This window comes from Chelonia mydas, chromosome 3, assembly GCF_015237465.2.
Source record: "Chelonia mydas isolate rCheMyd1 chromosome 3, rCheMyd1.pri.v2, whole genome shotgun sequence".
NCBI lineage: Eukaryota > Metazoa > Chordata > Testudines > Cheloniidae > Chelonia > Chelonia mydas.
The window spans coordinates 29,935,062-29,956,230 of NC_057851.1; the positions used below are offsets into that span (position 1 = coordinate 29,935,062).

Sequence of the window (21,169 nt, forward strand, 5' to 3'; positions counted from 1 at the left end):
AGGGAGACCTGGGGAAGCAAGGAACCCTACAAATATATTTCACAAAAGTGATAAAGACAGAACATCAATAACTTTAGTGAAATAGATGTCTGAGTGGAGACTTTCTGCAGAAGGTTTACACACAAGTTGGCCCCACTGAAGTCAAAATGGGAGTTTTGCCATTGACTTCCATAGGGTCAGGATACCACCCAAAACTATTGAGGAAGTCCTCAAAATGGACTATGTCCTGTTTGTCTTACTCAGGTGCGACCCTCCATTGCAGTCCACAGGACTACTTGTATAAGAAAGGCAAGTAGGATTTGGCCCTGAGTCCTGATTCCCCACTTTGTGCAGTCATTTACACCATTTATTACCAGGCCAGAATAGCTCTGGTTGACATTCACTTTGTTCAGATGTGAATGACTCCACAAGGTAGAAAACAGTGAAGAATCAAGGCCTCAGTGACAGATTCATCCCTGGGCCAACACAGGGTCAGAGGAGAAGTGGCTTGTGTTTCTCCAATTCTAGGGCTACCAGGGTCTGGTTCCGCCAATGCCCTGCCCCACTCCTTCCGCCCCCCTTGCCTGCTGGGCCCTGAGCGTTCCCCCATGGCCAGAGGAGCCGTGGATGAACAGCCCCGAGCCCCATGCTGCTGGCCAGCCTGCCCCAGCCACGTCAGCCAACCCAAGCACCAGCCCGCCCATCTCAGCTGCCTCGGGATGCTGGCCAGGCCGTCCCAGCTGCGTCAGCCAGCCTGAGCACTGGCCCAAGCCACCCGCCAGCCAGAGCTGCCAGCTGGCAGAGCCCCCAAGCTCCAGGCTACCTGCTGGAGCTGAGACCCTGCCGGCTTCAGAGGAGAGGGGGAGTGAGGGCAGGGACTTGGCCTGGGTTGGGAAGGCTTAGCCTCCCCTGGACTATTATACTTGTTACCCATGTTGGATTGAGAGGCACAAATCCTGCTGTGCAGCTGGCCTCTTGTGCAGGTGTATTCCCCTGCAGCCTGTTCACACCAGCACAGCAGAATATTTTTTAAGCCCAGACTAAGGCCCCGATCCTGCACAGAACTCGGCACAGGTGGATCTCTTCAGCCGCTTCAAGTATACAGCATACATTCATGGAGAGACCACAGTCCATCCGAATGGAGTTGCTTGCAGGATTGGGGCATAAGTCCTTATTTAGGCAAACTCCCATGGATCGCAGTGTAAAAACTGAGGACACCATTCTGCAGTCCTTATGTTCCGTAGTTCTTTTTCACTTAAGTAGTCCTACTAATTGATAAGAACTCAGGTCTGAGCAGGGCATGCAGAATTGGGCCCTTAGCAAGGAGCATAAGGTTTTGGCTCCTGCTTCCTGCCCTACCTCAGCCAGTTAGTTGCATCTTATATCTTTCTTTTTCATATTAATTTATGTTTTTCCTTCCATATTTTAAGCTTACTTTTCCCCTTTTTGTTCTCAGATTTGTTGTAATATGTTGTACTCACATTCTATTTGGTCCGTATTCCTTTTTATTTGTGTGTTCTTACAATCATTAAGAATTTATTTAACTTAAAAAGAAATCTACAACCATTAGAGTAGAATCTCAGTTATGTGGAAAAGGTAGCATGCTGACTAGCATCTTAAAACAATTGTTTTAAAGTTACCATTAAAGACTTTGTAATAGTATATTTGAGTTTACAAAATCTACTATAACTCTAACAAAGAATAACATAAAACACAGAACTCTAAGACTGACAATCTATATTCCATATTGGAAATCTCTCCTCACTTCAGAGGTTTTTAATTCACAGCCTCAACAATTCTGGTATCTTTTCACTAGTACGTTATGAAACTTTAACATGCCTCCATTCTGACAGAGCCCTTTTTTAGCTCACTCTTTTCTTTTTCTTAGCAATCTAGGTTGCCTACCATTCAATAAATGAATTTTTCATGGCATTTTTAAGTCTCCATTTACACTTACATCCCATTTTGTCAGTGCATCCTGTTGGGAAAAAAATTCAAGAGTTCATCCCTGCAACCCTACTCACGCAAATAAACCTCACTTCTGAAGTCTCGGGGAAGTCAATGAGTAAAGATTTCAGGATTTGGCCTATAAGGCTGCATTTGCTGTTTATAAAGCTTCCATTATACTTTCAGTCATGTGCTGGAAACATAATAAATGGCAAAAACATGCTGTGTAGGGTAGATTCCTGAGCTCTTTTGATATCTTCATGTGAGCAAATCCATCAATTAAGTTCTTTGCTAATGCTTTTTGCAATTCAACAGTCCCATGTTCCGATGCCTCGTTGCCAGGTTTCATATGGATTGCTGGAGTGTAGTGGCTATCAGTTAATTCCCTCCTCTCCCCATACCTCAAAACAGTACAGCTGGTGCCTAGCCCACATATCTCTTTCCATAGCTCCTTGTTGGTCTTCAGATCATCATCAACATCTTCTGAAGATACATTAGCCTGCTCAAAGGCTTTCATCCAGAAGAGGTACGTATGTCTTTCCTGATAATTAGATTCTGTTTCCTTCCACATTATCTCAGATGATAGGAATATTCTTCTTGCAGAGAAAATAGAACCAATCAAAACTCTGGTGATGTCACCTTGAAGGCAAGGGCATTGGTGCCAAGAGTGTAAACATTTTCCAGTGGCACTGATGTCTGTCCTAGGGGTAAAAGAAACCACTGGAATATATTCAAAAAATCATGAAAATAATTTTCAGTCCTTTTCTGTTTTAAAGCATTTGCAGCCACAAAAAGAATGACCACAAATTTGTGCTAGCAGAAACCCCCCCAAAAAACAGACAGATCCCTCTAACAGAGGGGGAGATGTGTTGGTTTACTATATTTTAATATATATAACATTTGACCTTAGGATAGTTGGAATAATAAAATTATAATTATCAGGTAAAATATGTATATTTCATCCTTGCATACTATCCCTGACCACAGAGCCTTCTAAGGCAATGTTTATTAAGGGCCCAATCCTGCTCCCATTGAAATCAATGGCAAAATGCCCTGTGGTGTTCATGACATCAGGGTCAAGATCTAAATAAGGCTGGAAGGAGGACAGTCAAAACATGAACCATGTTCTAAGGGATGTCTGCAAAGAAGGTGTGAAAGGGAGTTCTAGGACAAATCTCAAGCTTTTTAAATTTACATCACTGCCAAACAGGAGAACAAGCCTGGAAAACTCAAGCCTGGACCAGTGGTGCTGGAACTAGGGGTGCTGCTGCACCCCCTGATTTGAAGTAATAATAACAAACACCAAATATATGGTTTCCATCAGCAGCACCCCCACTATAAAAACTGCTCCAGCACTCCTGGACTAGACCTGCCTTTAACCCCTAAATGGTAGATGTCTTTAATACTTGATCTGCTCTAACAGCTTTGGGAAGTCAGGCTTTTTTAATAAATTCCCAGCAGCACAAAAGTCTATCGGACAGAGAGAGGCGTTGGTCCTTGCTAATTACTGTATATATTTATGGCCTTCTAAACAAAGGTGCAGTCATCTTTCTTTGGAGTAGGAAAGGAACAGACAGAACGATGGCAGCATTGTCTTCTGGTTGATGTGGAAAATAGGGACCTCCTTAGGACAACAAGTATGGACATTAAGAATTACTTTGTCCCTTGAAAAGATCCTAGCGGGACAATAACTTCACAGTAATGTACTTACTCTCCAGGCAGATTAATTCAGAAGAGCTTTGAAGACGCTGTAGAGCATGTGGCTATAGTTTCAGTCAAACTTCCCAGAAGCATCACTATATTTTCTTCAAGTCACAATTTCAGGCTGTTATTTTTAGTAGCCCTGTCACATCAGCCCACTTCTCTGTGCTCCTGCATGTATTATAGTAGTACTGGTGTTTCAGGCTTGCCTTGGTAGGCTAGGTAAGCCAGTTGCAATGCATCAACTTGGTCCTCGAAGATCATGGAAGTCCTCTGGGGTTAGAAAATAAGGAATAAGTAGATTTAATGGATTATGACCAAATTTCTGTCTTGCTGGTCAGAGAGGAGGAAACTGAGGGGAAACGAGTATATATATCCTTATAGAAACAATACCCCAAATAGTGCAAAATTAACATTGTAAAATGTTGGACCACTTATAATGTTCAGGAAAACAGGATCGAGGGAAGTACTAGTTAACAAGAAGGTAACTCAAGTTTCCAGGTTTTACTATAACTTTGTAACTCCATTAGCTTTAGAGTCTTTACTTTCAGTAATGAGGAGAGCAGAAGAGGACGCAGGAAAGAAACAGACACATTCTGGAAAACTTCCTTGTGTATCCTTTAGCAATTAGGGATTGCTAGTTTACAGAGACTCCAGATCTCATTAGTCCATAGTAGGCCAAGTCCAGATCAATAAAGAGAAGGACTGAACTTGTCTAATACAATCAAGAGATGTTGTCAAGGTTCCTTCCCCAATCTGAACTCTAGGGTACAGATGTGGGGACCTGCATGAAAACCCCCTAAGCTTATTTTTACCAGCTTAGGTTAAAACTTCCCCAAGGTACAAACTATTTTACTTTTTGCCCTTGGACTTTACTGCTGCCACCACCAAGCATCTAACAAATATATAACAGGGAAAGAGCCTGCTTGGAAACGTCTTTCCCCCCAAAAGCCTCCCAAACCCTACACCCCCTTCCCTGGGGAAGGCTTAATAAAAATCCTCACCAATTTGCATAGGTGAACACAGACACAAACCCTTAGATCTTAAGAACAATGAAGAAGCAATCAGGTTCTTAAAAGAAGAATTTTAATTGAAGAAAAAACAAAAGAATCACCTCTGTAAAATCAGGATGGTAAATACCTTACAGGGTAATCAGATTCAAAACATAGAGAATCCCTCTAGGCAAAACCTTAAGTTACAAAAAGACACAAAAGCAGGAATATCCATTCCATTCATCACAGCTTATTTTATCAGCTATTTAAACAAAACAGAATCTAATGCATATCTAGCTAGATTACTTACAAAGTTCTAAGAATCCATTCCTTTTCTGTTCCCGGGAAAAGCATCACACAGACAGAGAGAACATTTCTTTCTCCCCCCGTCCAGTTTTGAAAGTATCTTGTCTCCTCATTGGTCATTTTGGTCAGGTGCCAGCGAGGTTATCCTAGCTTCTTAACCCTTTACCAGTGAAAGGGTATTTCCTCTGGCCAGGAGGGATTTTAAAGGTGTTTACCCTTCCCTTTATATTTATGAGATGTGAATATACTGACCTGCTAATCTCATCATATACTTTAATTCTCTAAAATTGTTCTCAGCACTGTGTCCAATTTTCCCTTATGTTGTGCAAACGTGAAGCCTTCCCTATATGAGTGATTTTGTTTTGAGAAATTCCTAAATCAATGTAGGGGTAGAATACTTTGTAGAATATCACAGAAGTTAAAATGGAAAAGACCAGTGAGCAGGGGTCTTGGAACAATTTTTATAGTGGGGGTGCTGAGAGCCATTGAACCAAATTGTATACCCTGTATATAATGGAAACCACTTCAACCCAGGGGCCCCAGCACTGCTAGTTCCAGCACCTATGCCAATGAGCTCATTCAGTCCATCTTCCTGGGAGTACAGGATTGTTCCTTACAGGACACTACCTAATGCTTTGTCCAGTCTAGTTTCAGAAGTCATATACAATGGGAGTTCTACCACTTCCCCATGAAGATTATTATGCAGCCTTGCATTTTTTTAGATAGGAAAACAACTAATTAAATTGTGTTGTTTTTCCTACTATTCATCCTATATTTTCCCTTAGTTTCATTCTACTACTCCAATTTATACACTCATCACGTACTACTCAGGTACTCATGCCCTGGTCTACACTACAGAGATAGGTTGATGCAAGGGAGCTTATGACCTAACTCTGTAAGTGATTACACTAAAATGTTGCTCCCACCGATGTAACATGCCTGCTATGCCAATTTAATAACTCCACCTCCAAGAAAGGCGTAGTGCTTAGGTCAACGCAGTGTCAGTGTAGACACGCCATTGCTTACATTGACTGTTGCTGGCTTTCAGAAGCCTTCCCACAATGCCCTACACTGGCAGTTCAATTGGTGCAAGTGCTCCTGGTGAGGACGCCAGCACAAGGAGTGTAATGTGGACATGCAGAACTGATTTAATTACTGTGGTGGCTGTACGTCGAGGTAACTTAGGTCGATATAATTTTGTAGTGTAGACATACCCTAAATCATTGGTGGGCAACCTGCAGCCTGTCAGGGTAATCTGCTGGCGGGCCACGAGACAGTTTATTTACATTGACTGTCTGCAGGCATGGCCCCCCGCAGCTCCAATTGGCGGCTGCAGGCGGCCATGCCTGCGGATGGTCAATGTAAACAGTCTCGCGGCCTGCCAGTGGATTATCCTGACGGGCCGCGTGCAAGCCGCAGGTTGCCCACCACTGCCCTAAATAATTCTTCCCTCTCTTCTATTTGCACCCTTTTAGCAAGGCAGGGCTTCTCCCCAGCTTGCAAAGGAGAGCCCACAGTCTCTTTTATTCAGTTTTATTGTCCAAACTTAGACCAAATCAATGTCCTATGATTCTACTCAGAGATTAATTACGAAGGTGATAGGAGACACACACACAAAGACTTCATGGGCACTGGGTGGGAAGCCCCCCCTCAGGGAGGATAGCCTGCCGGCCCCGCCCCTTCTGCCTGAGGCTCCGGGCTGGCCCCCAGTGCTGGGCTGAGCTGGCCACTTCCAGGCCGCTGTCTCCCTCCCCAAGGTGAACTGGCCCCAGTGCTGCTTGTCCAATCCCGTGCCCCAGCCAGCCCCAGCACATGACCTTCCCTCACAGGGTGAACTGAGCGCCACCCCAGCTGCCAGTGGGCCAGAACTCCAGGCCACTAGCTGGAGTCGAGTCCCCACGGCTTCAAGGCAGAGTGGGAGGGAGGTCCCAGAACGACACGGAATCCGTGACAGAATCGTATCCTTAACTATCACCAATGGATCCTTCCTCATTGACTTCAGAAGTCTATCCCATGTTAGCATGACATCATGTCTTGGCTCCTGGAAGGCAGCACGCTATCATATTGCCCTCCTGTCCCTTGGCTTTCATTTTTTACCCCACATCCCATCCTACTCATCACTGCTGGAGAGGTGGTACCAGACTAGATGGACTGTTGTTCCCATCTAGTAGAGCAGGTCCTATGTCCCCAAATCCTGATTGAGGCTTGCAGTGCAGATGACACCAACATGTTTTAACCCCAATACTGGACCATGACTTGGGAAGAGACTTAACACATTATATATGGTTATTTATTTATATTGGGCAGCGCCTACAGGCCTCAATCAGGGCCCCTTGGTCTAGGCACAATATGCCCAGCAACACGCACCGCGACCCGGGCCCCGCAGAGGGCACGGCGCGCTAGCCCTCGGGAGCACAACCACACTGTTGGGGTCCCTGAAACCGAGCCGCCCGCCGTGACGCCGGCAGCTCATTTTGTGCCCGGTCGGAGCCTCCCCCCGAAAGGGGCGCGTCGGGGGCCAGCGCGGGGCTCGGCGCCAGGGCTGCGGCGCGGACGCCGAGGCACTCGGGGGTGAGGCTCCTCCCACGGGAGGAGGGACCGGATCCCCCTTGAGTCAGCCGCTCTCTCCGGGCTGGGGCCGGCAGCGGCCTCGCTCCCTCGCTGGCTGGCGGGGTGTCCCCTTCCCGTCGGCGTCAGATTCCCCCGCGCGCGGCCCGGCCCTGGCGGGGGCTGCGACCCGCTCCCCGCCCACGCCGGGCTCGCCCCCCGACCCGACCCGGGAACAAGATGGCGGCGGCCCCGCCGCCCCCACAATGCTCCGCGAGCAGCTGGGTTTCCGGGTGTGGGCGCTGGGGGCGGCGGGTCGGGCGCACTGTAGCAGCCGGCGGAGAGCGGAGGGAGGCGCCTTGCGGCGGAGCCTGTCAGGGGGTGCAGAGGAGGCTTCCCGGACCGATGTGAGCGGGAGCCACGCTCGGACCATGAGGCTCCGGCTCTGTGCGCTGGTCCCTGCGCTCCTGCTGCTGCTGCGGGCGCCCGCACTCGGGGCGCTCAGACACCCGCCGCGCCCCGCGGAGCAGCGCCTCGGTAAGGGGGGGGGCAGGGCTTGGGGGAGGGGACTGACCGCTGGTTGGGGGGAGGGGAAAGTGAGGCGGGGAGACTTCTGTTGCGGGAGGGGGGGAGAAGTTATCACTGCTGGGGGCGGGGGATGACGACAAGGGGAGGCGTGACCACCGCTGGGGGGGCGGGGAGAAAGGGAGGGGTGGTCACTCTATGGAGGGGGGGGAAGGAATGACCTAGCATGAGGGGTGGGTAAGGAGAGGAGTGATCAGTAGGGGGGGCGGGGCGGGAGAGACCACTGCCGGGGGAGGGGGGAGGAATGGTCACACTGTGTGGGAGGGGAGACTACTGCTGGGGAGGGAGGAGGGGGAGGAGGAGTGACCATAGTTTGTGGGGAATAAGGGGAGGAATGACCATAGTATGGGGACAGGTAAGGGGAGGAGTGACTGTAGTTTGGGGGGGGGGGGGGAGATAAGGGAAGGAGTGATCACAGTATGGGGAAGGGGAGGAGTGATCACAGTATGGGGTAGAGGATAGGAGAGATCATTGTTTGGGAGTGAGGGAGGGAAGAATTGTGCAAGAGACCACTGCTGGGGGGAAGGGGAGGAGAGATCGATGTATTTTGGGCTGGGGTGTTTGTGCTTGTGTACATATGTACATAAACTCACCCTGTTGGGGACTGGGCAAGGAAGAACTGGACTGGTTCTCAGGATGTTTGGGGGCAGTTCCTGGCTCTGCCACAGACTTTGTGGTGTTATTAATCATGTTTATTATGGTAGCTTCGGCGGACTAGTGACGAACGCTACAAACAGAAAGCAAATTCCTGACTGTTGTTTTGATGGTGTCTCTATTCCAAATCAAATGTTTAAATTCAAAACTGAGTTTACTACATTTAAACAAAATATCAATTTTCCACCAAATTAGACATTGTGTTTAAACAAAACTTAACTTTGGGATCTATCTCCATGACACTGATTCTTTAACCAGTACTGTTAAATGGTCAGTGTTTGTAGGACTATCCATTCATAGCAGACAACTTAAGCTGCCAGGTGGGAAACTTCATCATTAATGAAGCCTCCATGAAAGTGAATGTCTCCTCTGCATTGAGAGAAATCAATTCATGCATACCTCTTGCTATCACAATAGCCACTGTGCACGCTTCATATTTGTTACTAATGCCTACTTTAATGGGTGGGCACGCCATACAGAGGGTGTTTACATGGCTCTAATTGCCGTACATAAGAGCGGCTATACTGGGTCAAGAGCCATACTGGGTCAAGACCAAAGATCCAGTATCCTGTCTTCCGACAGTGGCCAAAGCCAGGTGTCCCTGAGGGGAATGTACAGAACAGGTGGTAATAAAGTGATCCATCCCCTGTCTCCCATTCTCAGCTTCTGGCAAACGGAGGCTAGGGACACCATCCCCGCCCATCTTAGCTAGTAACCATTGATGGACCTATCCTCCATGAATTTATGTGTTCTTTTCTGAACCCTGTTATAGTCTTGGCCTTCACAACATCCTCTTGCAAGGAATTCCACAGGTTGTCTGTGCACTGTGTGAAAAAATACTTCCTTTTGTGTGTTTAAATCTGCTGCCTAGTAATTTTGTTTGGTGACCTTTAGTTCTTGTGTTATGAGAAGGAGTAAATAACACTTCCTTATTTACTTTCTCCACACCAGTCATTATTTTATAGACCTCTCATATCCCCCCTTAGTCGTCTCTTTTCCAAGCTGAAAAGTCCCGGTCTTATTAATCTCTCCTAATATGGCAGATGATCAATGCCCCTAATCATTTTTGTTGTCCCTTTCTGAACTTTTTCCAATTCCAGTATATCTTTTTTGAGATGGGGCGACCACACCTGCACGCAGTGTTCAAGATTTGGGCGTACCATGGATTTATATAGAGACCATATGATATTTTCTGTCTTATTATCTATCCCTTTCTTAATGATTCTCAATGTTCTGTTTCGCTTCGTAGCCTTTCAGCACCTCACAAGCAATAGTGAGTTTTTCCTCACTACCCCATTGTGAGGCAGGGAAGAGCTACTATCGCCATTTTACAGAAATGCGGGGGGAACAGAAGTGCAGGGTAAATTACGTTATCTGAGCAAGGCCACACACGCCTATGAAGAGAGATTGAAAAGTTGGGGATTGTTTACTGTAGAAAGAAGACCAGATAAAATTTAAAATAATGATTGGTACAGGAAAAGTAGATTAGGAATTCCTGTCTCATGACAGAATAACAAGTGGACATTCAATGAAATAAAAAGGTGGAAATTTCAAAACTGATACAAGGAAATACTTTTGCACACAACATGCGATTAGACTGCAGAACCTATTACTACAGGAAGTCATTGTTAAGTTCTTCACTTCAGGTTGTAAAACATTTTGGATATTTGTATGAATTCAAGAATATTGAGAATTGTCTTAATTAATGACAACAGAATGTTCGTAAAGAATATTGTGCTTCAGGGCATAGGCCAATTTCAAAGGCTATGTTTACGCTGCAGTAGATATACAATTGAAGCTGTGGTTGCAGCTCAGGAAGACATTACTGCACTTAATTTAGCTAGCATGGCTAAAGATATCAGTGAAGACAGGGCGGCACTGGCAGTAGTGTGGACTGTAGAAGATCACCTGGAACCCTGGGTACGTACGTACTCATGTTGGTAACCTGTCCAGTGTCGCCACATGTTTGTTACTATTTTAACTGTGCTAGCTAGAATACAGCTAATACAGGTATGCCTACCTGAGCTGTAGACATTGCCTAACTCACCAGTATGTGAGGGGCGGGGTATGTGTCGGGGGCAGTGGGGGAGAGATTATCCCACAGCTACTCCTACTAGAGGGTTCTTACACCTACCTCTAATGCAGTGTTTCCCAAACTTGGGACGCTGTTTGTTCAGGGAAAGCCCCTGGCGGGCCGGGCCGGTTTGTTTACCTGCCGCGTCCGCAGGTTCGGCCGATCGCGGCTCCCACTGGCCGCGGTTCGCTGTGCCTGGCCAATGGGGGCTGCGGGAAGCAGCGGCCAGTATGTCCCTCGGCCCGCGCTGCTTCCCGCAGCCCCATTGGCCGGGCACAGCGAACCGCGGCCAGTGGGAGCCGCGATCGGCCGAACCTGCGGACGCGGCAGGTAAACAAACCGGCCCGGCCCGCCAGGGGCTTTCACTGAACAAGCGGCTTCCCAAGTTTGGGAAACACTGCTCTAATGCATCTGGCACTGACCACTATGAGAGAGAGATTATTGGACTAGATGGGCCTTGGGTCTGATCCAAGGTGGCAATTCCTATGTTCCTATGAAAAAACTGCCTGGAAGGAGAACATTTAAAAGTCCTTTAACAAATCAGTACTCAAAAACCAGTAAACTGTTATCTAAAAACTGGCTTCATAAAAGTGTCATGGAGCAGCCAAATTCCACCTTCCTTGTGGGATGCTGAGAGTATAGGGCTCATCCCTACGACCCTTCCTCACAAAAGTAATCCCAGTGACTTCGATGGCACTACTTGTGTGGATAATTGTTTATGGGACTGAGATATAGTTTGTCAGTGACTGTCCTTACAGAGAACTGAAACTTTTCAAACATATTACTCCTTCTGAGTTACCCATCATTGTTTTTATTGCTTTGAACAGGCTCACTGATTTTGAATAATGCATACAATAGGAAGTAGTTACAAGTAGGTTTAATATTTTTCTTAAATTATATATGCTTTGTTAGTCATTACAAATTGCAAACATCATGCAGGTTAGCAGAAGAATAAGAGCAAGGTACTCATTCAAATTATTTTCATATGTAGCTTTTGCTTTCCTTCAACCTGTCTGTCACCATGCCTATAAAAATAATTATGACCCGAGGAGAAGATGGTTTCATATTTATCTGAATTTTTGTACCAATTGCTATTACAGATAATAAGTATGAGATTGACTTAAGCTTTTTTTACACAGGAAAGCTTTGTTTTGTTTTTTGGTATAACTTTAGTTTTTCTGACAAACTCTCTTGTGTGGACACAAGTTATTTTTTCAGTTTATCTGGCATATTATCTCATTTTAATTTGCTTTGGAAGTGATATAACTGTTATGAAATGAGTTACACCAGCATAAGGATTGTGTGTATGTATTTTGAGTGTACTGTACTGTTTCAGGCAGTGCTCCTATTTATATCACACATTATATTGCTTCACACCTAGACCAGCTTGTCTGTTAACTGTGTGCCCTCCACTGCTCCAAGGTCATCTGGACTGGGTAATGCCTCCTTATTTAAATGTTCCCCTTAGTGATTCCAGCTCATGACAAGTTCACATACCACAAGTCCATATAACAGCTATGTCCTCAGAGCTGTTGCTAGCCCAGTGAGGGCCCTAAAAAGGAATATTTTGGGGTCCCCCCTTGCTCCTCGCTAAAATACAAATTGCATTATTTCTACAAACAAACAAACAAAAACCAACACAACACATACTAATACACTTGTTAAAAGTCCATATTAAATAAGATGAATGGTATTTTGGGGGTAATACTAAAATACAAAAAACGGCACCTTGCCTTCATTGAAAGCTTTTTCTCCTACACTTTTCTGAGGCAAAGTCATTAGTTATGTCATGGTGTGTCTGGTCTCTTCCTAAATCATTATTCATGTTTATAATTGCCAATCCAGACAGACAATCCTGAGCTGTTGATGATCACAAGAACGTTTTTATCAGCTCTAACTTTGAAAAACTATTCTCAGAAGATGCTGCCATGGCTGCGAATCTTCCATCAACTCTCAGTGTGATCCAAAGCTTGGGATATATCTCTTTAATTTGGCTTTCATGTATAAAGGAGAGAACTTCAAAAAGTGTCATTTTCTTTGGAAGCAAACTGCATGTTACAATTTATTGAAAAAGAATCTGCAATCTAATTTATGTTTGGAGCTCGAATTGTTTTGTAAGTTATTGCAGCATTTGCTTAACAATTCCTTAGGCTTTTCAGTTGTCTGTTTCAAATCCCAAAAAAGTCCAAACTCGTCTTTCACACTTCTCATAGTTTGAAATATGTTTTCAACTGATGTGATGGCTGAATCCACTGCTCTGTTTAAAAATAAAAAATAAAAAATTGGCCTCTCACTGATTAAGTATGTCTTCATATAGTTTGTCAGGTGTTTCATAGGTAAAGTGGGGAGGTTTTGCACTTGTAAGATGTTTCTCTTTGAGATGTGCGGTGTATTCATTTGCTCACAGATCTTCTTGGCTTTTATTTGAGCACCAGCAAATCCATTTTACCTATAATACATCAGAAGTGCTTTCTAGCACATTTGTAGCCAGATCAGTTTGCACAGAAGAGGATTGTAGAAGCTTGCTGAAATGATTGATGTTAATCAAAATGTCTTTCCACACAATTGAGCATATCAGTAAACGGTATGATCCAATTTGCTCATCCAAGGCTCTGTTTTTGCCATGACCTCAGTATGTTTCTCTTACCTCCAACAGAGCCTCCTTGTGACTTCAGCAGCTTTTAATCTTATTGCTTTTTTAACTCAGCTTTCCCATTTTGTTTCATTTCAAGATTTCAACTTCACATTAACTTGATGGCACAAAACACCCCAATGCTGTGTGGTAGCAGAAAATAATTGTAGAGTTTCTGAAGGTATCCCAGGAAACTAGCACCATCGTGTGATGATTTTTTAGCATCTACAATAACCAAATGCAATGTATGCGACCCACAAGGAACATAAACAGCTTGGGTATTCTTTTGTGTGTAGCAGTCAAGCTTGAATGCCTTGCCTGTTTGCCCCATTATCATAGGAATGATCTCTGCAGTTGTCAAGCTTTTCTAAAATTATGTTTGAGAAACTGAGACCAATTATTTCATGCATGACGTAGGAATGGTTCTTTAATTTCTGGCTTTCTGTCAACTGCAACTGTTCTAATGATTACATACATCGGTTCTTGATGGATAACCTTGGGGTTGCAGTCTAAAATGATAGAGTAATATTTTGAATCCTTCACTTTACACTATTTTCTGCCGCAATGTCTTGCTGACTTATTCAATCAATTCATTCTAAATGTCTTTTCCCTAAATAGTGAGTCTGGGTCATACCCCTTTGAACACATCCTACATGTTGTTCCATTACTTGATCCACTTCTTTCAAGAAGTTTCCACTGTTTGGCTTGTATAAATTCTCTGAGCCAGAAGAACAATGGAAAGTAAGATTTCTTTCTGCAAATGACTGCATGATTGAAATCAGGTGCATCAAAACATTTCACCAGTACTTTTTTTAGTCTTCAGTAAGATACATTTCTTAAGGATCAATTGTTTTCCCTTTCATTAAACGAATTTCAAGCTCTTTCCAACACTGTATGTACTTTCATATGTTCTAGACTATTTTTATTACACTTCAGAAGTGCCGCAGTGTTTGCCCAGTCAGAATCTTTCACGTATCAATTTCTGTTTCGTAGAAGAACTCATTTCTCAGCAGACACAAAAATAAATCTCCGTTAATGTTCCCAGTACATGTGGATAGAATGAGGAACTGGATTGGATTTTTGCAAGTAGGCCACTGTCGAATTCTGCTAAATTGTGGCAGTTTATAGGGCACCCAGCCAACTTCAGAACCCAGCAAGAAAGAGGTTCCTTCAGACAACCAAGATCTCTTTGGCATACCTAACCCTGAGCTAGAGATTGACCCCAAGTAGAGACTGCATTGGAGATAGGCCCCGAGACCCAGGCAGGGAGCCCGCCTGATAGTATTGCAGAGGGGATCTCAATTAGTTAGTATTATGTGTTGTATTGCAATACTGGTGAGTCACATCATATGCGCATTTAACTTACACGAATTCAACTATATGCGCTCGGCAAGAAAAATAACAAGATACGTGTAAATAGTGCGGGCGATTCTGTCCACCATTCCACTCAATGAGCGTATGCCCCGGAGTGAGTGTGAGATGGGAGATGTGAATCTGCTGTTCCCTCAGTCGGTCTCAGTTCCTGCATATCTCTCATAGTGTAAGCATCTTGCCACGCTGTGTGTGATTCTAGTATTTAAAGATACGTTTTTTTCATACAACATGGCCCCTAAATGCAAACCAACTACTTCATCTGTGCTCAACTGAAAAAACAGTGATCTATTCCAACGCTGGAGGAAAAACTGGCTGTGTTGGACTTACTGAGAGACGGTATGTCGGTCTCCAACATGGCGCGTAAATATGGCTGCAACAGATCTAGCATCCGTGCCATCAAGATTCGAGAGAGAGAAATTCGTCAAGCCTTGACATCAAGTGCTCCAATAACTGCTAAGGTGACGAGCCAGGTGCGTGATAAGACTTTAGTAAAGACTGAAAAGGCATTAAACTTATGGCTGGAAGACATGAACCGTAAACGTGTGCCTATCGATGGCAACACGTTGCGAGAAAAGGCTCTTAGCCTCTACACGCTGTTGAAACCTCCCGCCGAAGAGGGACAGCCTTCTGAGGAGGAAGAATTCAAAGCCAGCCAAGGTTGGCTTAACAGTTTTAGGAACTGCTTCAACCTCAAAAACGTGCAGACTACTGGTGAAGCTGCATCTGCCAATGAAGAATGATTTAATTTCTGAATACAATCCCTCTATGGAATGAAGCCTCAAAATCTCACGTAGTATTATGGGCAATTTGAGACGGTATCAAGAAATGTTTGAGCATCTCAAGAGACAACAGCGACAGTTGCCAATCACCATGTTTTTCAAGGAAAAACAACCAGCAGCAGATGAGCCTATGCAATCAACTTCTTGAGCTGAACCAGAGCCGACCACTTCGTCTACGAGTCATTCTCCATCACCCAAGCTGTCCGTCACCTCCGTCTCCTGGATCGACATCAAGCCCTGACGACCCTCTGTAATTACCCCCTGTAATTAAAAATACGGTACTGTAAAATTATGTTTTGCATATGTACTCTTTATTATATACTGTACATTATACATTTATACATTACTGTGTACAGGGTTGTATACACAAAACCATGTACAGTATACTTTATGGGCGATTTAAGGGATTTTCAAAGGTAATTTTGACTATTCTTGATTTTAGCCTTATGCGCTGACTTTAGAACCTAACCCCCGCGTAAGTTGCGACTCCACTGTAAACTGTCCTGGTACTAGCTGAATACGGAAATTTAAACAACTTTGTTCTGGATACTGGCTGGGCACTGCAACGCTGGGCAGATGTGAGCTATATATGAATGGACAGATGTGCCTTTCTGCCTACTTAGCTTTTATTGTCTCATCTTCCCTGCCCTCCCCCCCACCTCCCATGTGTTCAAAATAGCAACAGCCTCAGAAGTGCAAGAGTTTATTTCACTGAAATACCAAATCCCACAACCATGGACCAAACGTGCTTCTTCTCCCTCCCAGTCAACTATGGGCCCCCCTCCCTGCTCAAGGTAGTGGCACCACAGCAGTTAAAAAACCATACACATTTCATGGGAGGAACTGTAGCAGCAGATACAGAAAGAGAAAAAACAATTAAAAAAAACAAAGTACTTTGGGTCACAGTTTGATCAGTGCCCTGAGCTGCTGATCACCTTTACATTATTAAACACGCATTAGAATATGATGTGAATTGTCCAAATGAGGCTACATAATGTGCAGAGATAAGGCATTTGTGGATACACAAGTTACAGATGATCATGGTTATTTTCATTCAGCCCCACAGCGCTGTTAATCCCTTTCCAGAAAAAAGGGTTCATACCCTTGACTGAAAAACAATCTTACAATGTACTTTGTACTGATCGGCAAGCATTATAAAATAGAATTAAAGAGAGAGATCTTGCTCTGTGTTGAATACATGTTGCAAGGCAATGAAGCTTACTTGGGCATCCCCTATAGATAGTGTTTTTCTTTTACCCCTGTTCCAGATGTGGGGCACCATCCTTGTTAATAGAAGTGCTGCATATCTTTCAGGTTTGCCCATTGCTTTTTTGAACAGGACCCTCCTCTTGAGAACATGCCTTAGGGCAGGGGTAGTCAATTATTTTTTGTCAGGGTCCAAATTTCTTGGTCAAGGTATAGTCAAGATCCAGACTCCTCCATAGAAAATAACACACATCAACTCCATAGAAAACAAGAATGATAATAAGTAAATAAGATTTTGGGGGTCCGTTCAAAAGCGTCTGGTGGTCCGGATTTGGCCTGCGGGCCACCTGTTGACTACCCCGACCTTAGGATAACATCCTCCAGTGTAAGGACAGCCTGGAGATGTGCATATAGAGTTAATAACCAGCCCTTTGGGACGCCCTCCTTCCAATATTGGTCCTGTGTAAGGGAGAAATAAGGTGGAAAACATCTTGCCATCTCCAAAAGTACTCCAGACTGGTAAAAGTAGAAGAAGAGTATGCTAAAATTGAGGAGGGAAGAAAAGCCACATTTTATCACCATTGACATGAAACTAGTAATAGGACAATAAATACTTGCATGGTATTGTAGTGTGTGAATGTGAGGCACTCATCAGGTGCTAGACACTGTACATGTCAGAACCCTAATGGAGAGGGGCATTATCAGTGTCCGAAGGCTTGGCAGACAAGAAGGGAGAGAGGATGATGGAGGATATGTTTGCTGACCTCATGACAGCATCCGAGCAGAAGGGCATAAAGACAGAAAAATGGAGAGAAAATTTCATGCTCTAGTATCAGAATGAGAGAGAATGTCAGCGAGCAGTCAAGGGAATACATTGACAGAGAAAGGGACCTTCGGGAAAAGATACTGGATGTGATACAGAAACAGACCAACTTTCTGGAGAATGGTGTTGCTCTTTCCCCATGCCCAGGACACCAACATAACCATGTCCTGCAACCTGTCAAAAACATAGGAGATTAGGACACCCTTTTACTCCACCAAGTACACGAGAGAGGCCCTTCCCACAGTTCCGTTCCATTCCATGTGTACCCCAAAAAACAAACACCCCCAAAACAAGGAGATCAGCTACACATTCACCTACATACTTTTGTTACCTCATCTGCACAATGATGTGTGCATCAGCTTTTTGGGCCTGAGTGCCTCATTTCCATTGGCTTTAACTTTGTGCTATGTTGTTAAATCAAATATTTTTTTTATTAATTACAATTTTGCTGAAAGATTTTGTTGAGATACAGTTCCATAAAAGTGCCACACAAAGTGTATTCACTTTATTTATTTCCTTGGTTACATTACATTCCTTTTCCTCTACTGCATCCTGACATCAAAGTACGAGCACAGTGTTTCCCTGACGAGTTAGGTCATTTTGCAGATGCATCCTTTTTGGCTGTTTATAAAGTTCAGCAAGTCTCTTCACCTCTGCCTCTCAGACCTTGGTGTGAGACACTCTCCCTTGCTCCCACAGATGTTCTGCACAACAGCAAGCAGCTATAACATGAGGCAGGTGCTTCTCAGAATCATCTGGCCTTGTTATGAACCTCCTCCCCCTTCCCTTTAGTCATCCAAATGTGCACAATCCACTGTTCTGCGGCTATTCAGGATATAGTTAAACCACTTCTTTCTCCTATCCAAGTGCCCAGTAAAGGGCTTCATAAGCCAGGGAAACAGAAAGTAAGCTGAGACTTCCAGAATGATAGGAGTTGCAACACCATTCAAATCCACAGTGGTCTTGGGAGCAAAAGTTCCATTTTTTCATTGCATAAAATGAGTGAGTTTTTAAAGATCCTGGTGTCGTCAAGCTTTCCAGATCACCACCACATTAATGTTGGTGAACCTACCACAGTGATCAGCCAGATCTCGTAGCACTATGGAACAGCACTGTGGTTGATAAATTCTGAGGCCTGGAGCAGCGGGGGCAAATAATAGACATGGGTCCCATCAGTGGCCCTTTATATAATTCAGAAACCCCCAACATGCAAATCCATCCATAATCTCCTGTGTGTTGCCCAGCTTTATGACCCAACGCAGCAGCACCCTTTTAATAGCGGCACAAACCTCTGTGACAACAGCCCTGACAGCTGATCTACCACCATTAAACTGGTCAGGTACTGACTGTTAGCAGTTGGGGATGGTGAGCTTCCAGATGGTTCCACGTGCTTCTCCATGCTGAAGGGAACACTCATGTGGGTGTTCTGCCACTGCAGCTCTAGGGTGAGCTTTGCGTTGGTCTTGAGGAAAGCAGCCTTTTATATTCAGAAGTTGTGCCAGTACTGCTGGTCAGCCCATTTCTGTAGCACCTGTTCCATCAGTCGGTGCTGGCTGAACTTCACTGAGTGAAGCTGCTTCAGGCAGATGTTGTGCAGAAGTAACTGTTTGACGACCTCCTCCTCTAGCAGTATCTGCACGGCATCATGGCAGCTGTGCTGAAGGCTGTCTCCCAACTCAAACAAAGCCATCCATCCGCATGACTGCGAATGCATCTGTGGCACCCTGTTCATATTAATTACTCTCAGGATGTGGTACTACCCATGCTGCCTGACAGCAGTTTGAAAATGTCACTGAATCACTAAAACCAGATGAATTATCAGCCGTCATGGGAGTTTGTTAATATGACCCAAAGTCCCAGAATTCTACTATTTCAAAAATGTATCCACACAGCTCTGTGCTATGATTTGCATTGGAAGTAGCTTAAGTTGACATAAGCCAAGTGGTGTGGATGCACTCTTTTGGTATAGGTCTAGCAGAAAAACATACTGAAAAACTTTCCCATGTAGGTAAGGTCTTAGTAATTCAATAACTTTGTGGATTTTGTTGTTGGTTGTTTGGTGTGTTTTACTGTTTGGCCAGATGTTTGTTTGTTTGACTGTGTGTCTCTCACAATGTTGGGTGGAGGGGATTTTCAAAAGTAAGTAAATGTTTGTAAAATCACAATAGTTGATTGGGGACTCAGAGTCAGAGTACTTAAAATTACTTCTGACACTTAAAAAAACAGTTGATTAGGTTTCAAGTTGAGTGTGTTCCCCTATGGCAAGACTTTCTTTCCTCTGTTACAACTCCAGCCTGAGTTGTGAGCAATCCAAAACAAATCTGAGATTTTATTCTCCATGATGGTTTGTTTCTCTCCTCTTTCCTGCTCCACTCCTCATACAGTAGTGGCAGCAGACGACTGATGCTGCTGCCGCCGTTAATAGCTCACAGAAACAGCTTTACATTGCTGCTGCTGTGGAGTTTATCTTGTGTATGCAGGAAGCACAACAAATATGACCCACCTTTGGGGGAAGGTTGGGATGGGTGGGGGTTAGACAAATGTAAACTTCTGTCCCAAATGTGAACCTCTATTAAACATTAAGATCCAGATTCATTCCTGGTGTAACTTTAATGCAGTTTATCAGGTATGGCTGTGGCCCAAAGAACTTAACATCAAACATTTAATTTCAGTAGGATATTGATGTAAAGGAGTTGTATAGCCTTGGTTGTCTGGAAAAGTCTTTATTGATTTACAGATTGTGTATCTAAGTTTATCACAACTTTCTTTTTCAAGAAAGTCTTCGAAGCATCAACCAATGAAATCTCAAGGAACTCCTCTGTCATACAGAACTTGGTTCTTGACTAACTTTTGACTTGGGGGTCCCACACCTTATTGCTTCTGTAAAACACACTCACTGCACACATCAGGGGTTCATTGTGTCCATCTCTTCAGTCTCCCCCACAACCTCCCTTTGTGCCTTTCCTATCCCCTTATGTTTCAGGGATTCCATTGCCCCTCCCAGCATGTTAGGAGTGATATGTGTTCCTCCATTGAACCCCCACCATTCTTATTCTCTCTCTCCCCGTCCCCCCGTTTACACTATAGGCTTCTGATGGCATAGTGTTGGTCAGGGATGTGAAGAGATGTGATCCCTGACCCACAAAACCGCTGATAGATGCCCCTAATGTTAATGTAGTTATACCAAAACTGGGATATTGCTATAGCTTATTTTGTTCCGGGGGGGAAGAGGGCCTGGAATAAACTCTACTGCCAAAAGCCCAGTTTTGGTGGTATAGTTACTCCTCACATAAACATGACCTTTGTCTCATTCTCTTTCAGGTTGTCAGTGTTTTTAAACTGTATTGGAAAGATAGGTAGAGCTAAAATGAGGGGTATTATGCTGAAATATGTTAATGGCTGCTATCAACCATTTCTTTGATCTGTAGACAATTACTAAGGTGGCTAAAGCTGAGAGCTCTGCTCAGCAAATTCAAGGGTTTCTGTGTATCCACCATTTCTAACTTTCACCTTTTTCACCAAATATCAATAGGGTTCTGTCCATTGATGCCTAGAACATTCCCTGAAATT

General features: G+C 44.3%; 1 protein-coding gene across 1 annotated transcript in view; it reads left to right on the forward strand.

The window, feature by feature from the left end:
• Window positions 1-6,997: 6,997 nt before the first annotated feature.
• The window catches only part of ADAM17 (ADAM metallopeptidase domain 17), a 71,349-nt gene continuing 57,177 nt past the window's right edge, over window positions 6,998-21,169 (forward strand). Inside the window, exon 1 of the mRNA XM_037894089.2 lies at window positions 6,998-8,009. Coding sequence (XP_037750017.1) covers window positions 7,739-8,009 — 271 coding nt within the window. The 5' untranslated portion in view covers window positions 6,998-7,738. The remainder of the gene's footprint in view (window positions 8,010-21,169) is intronic.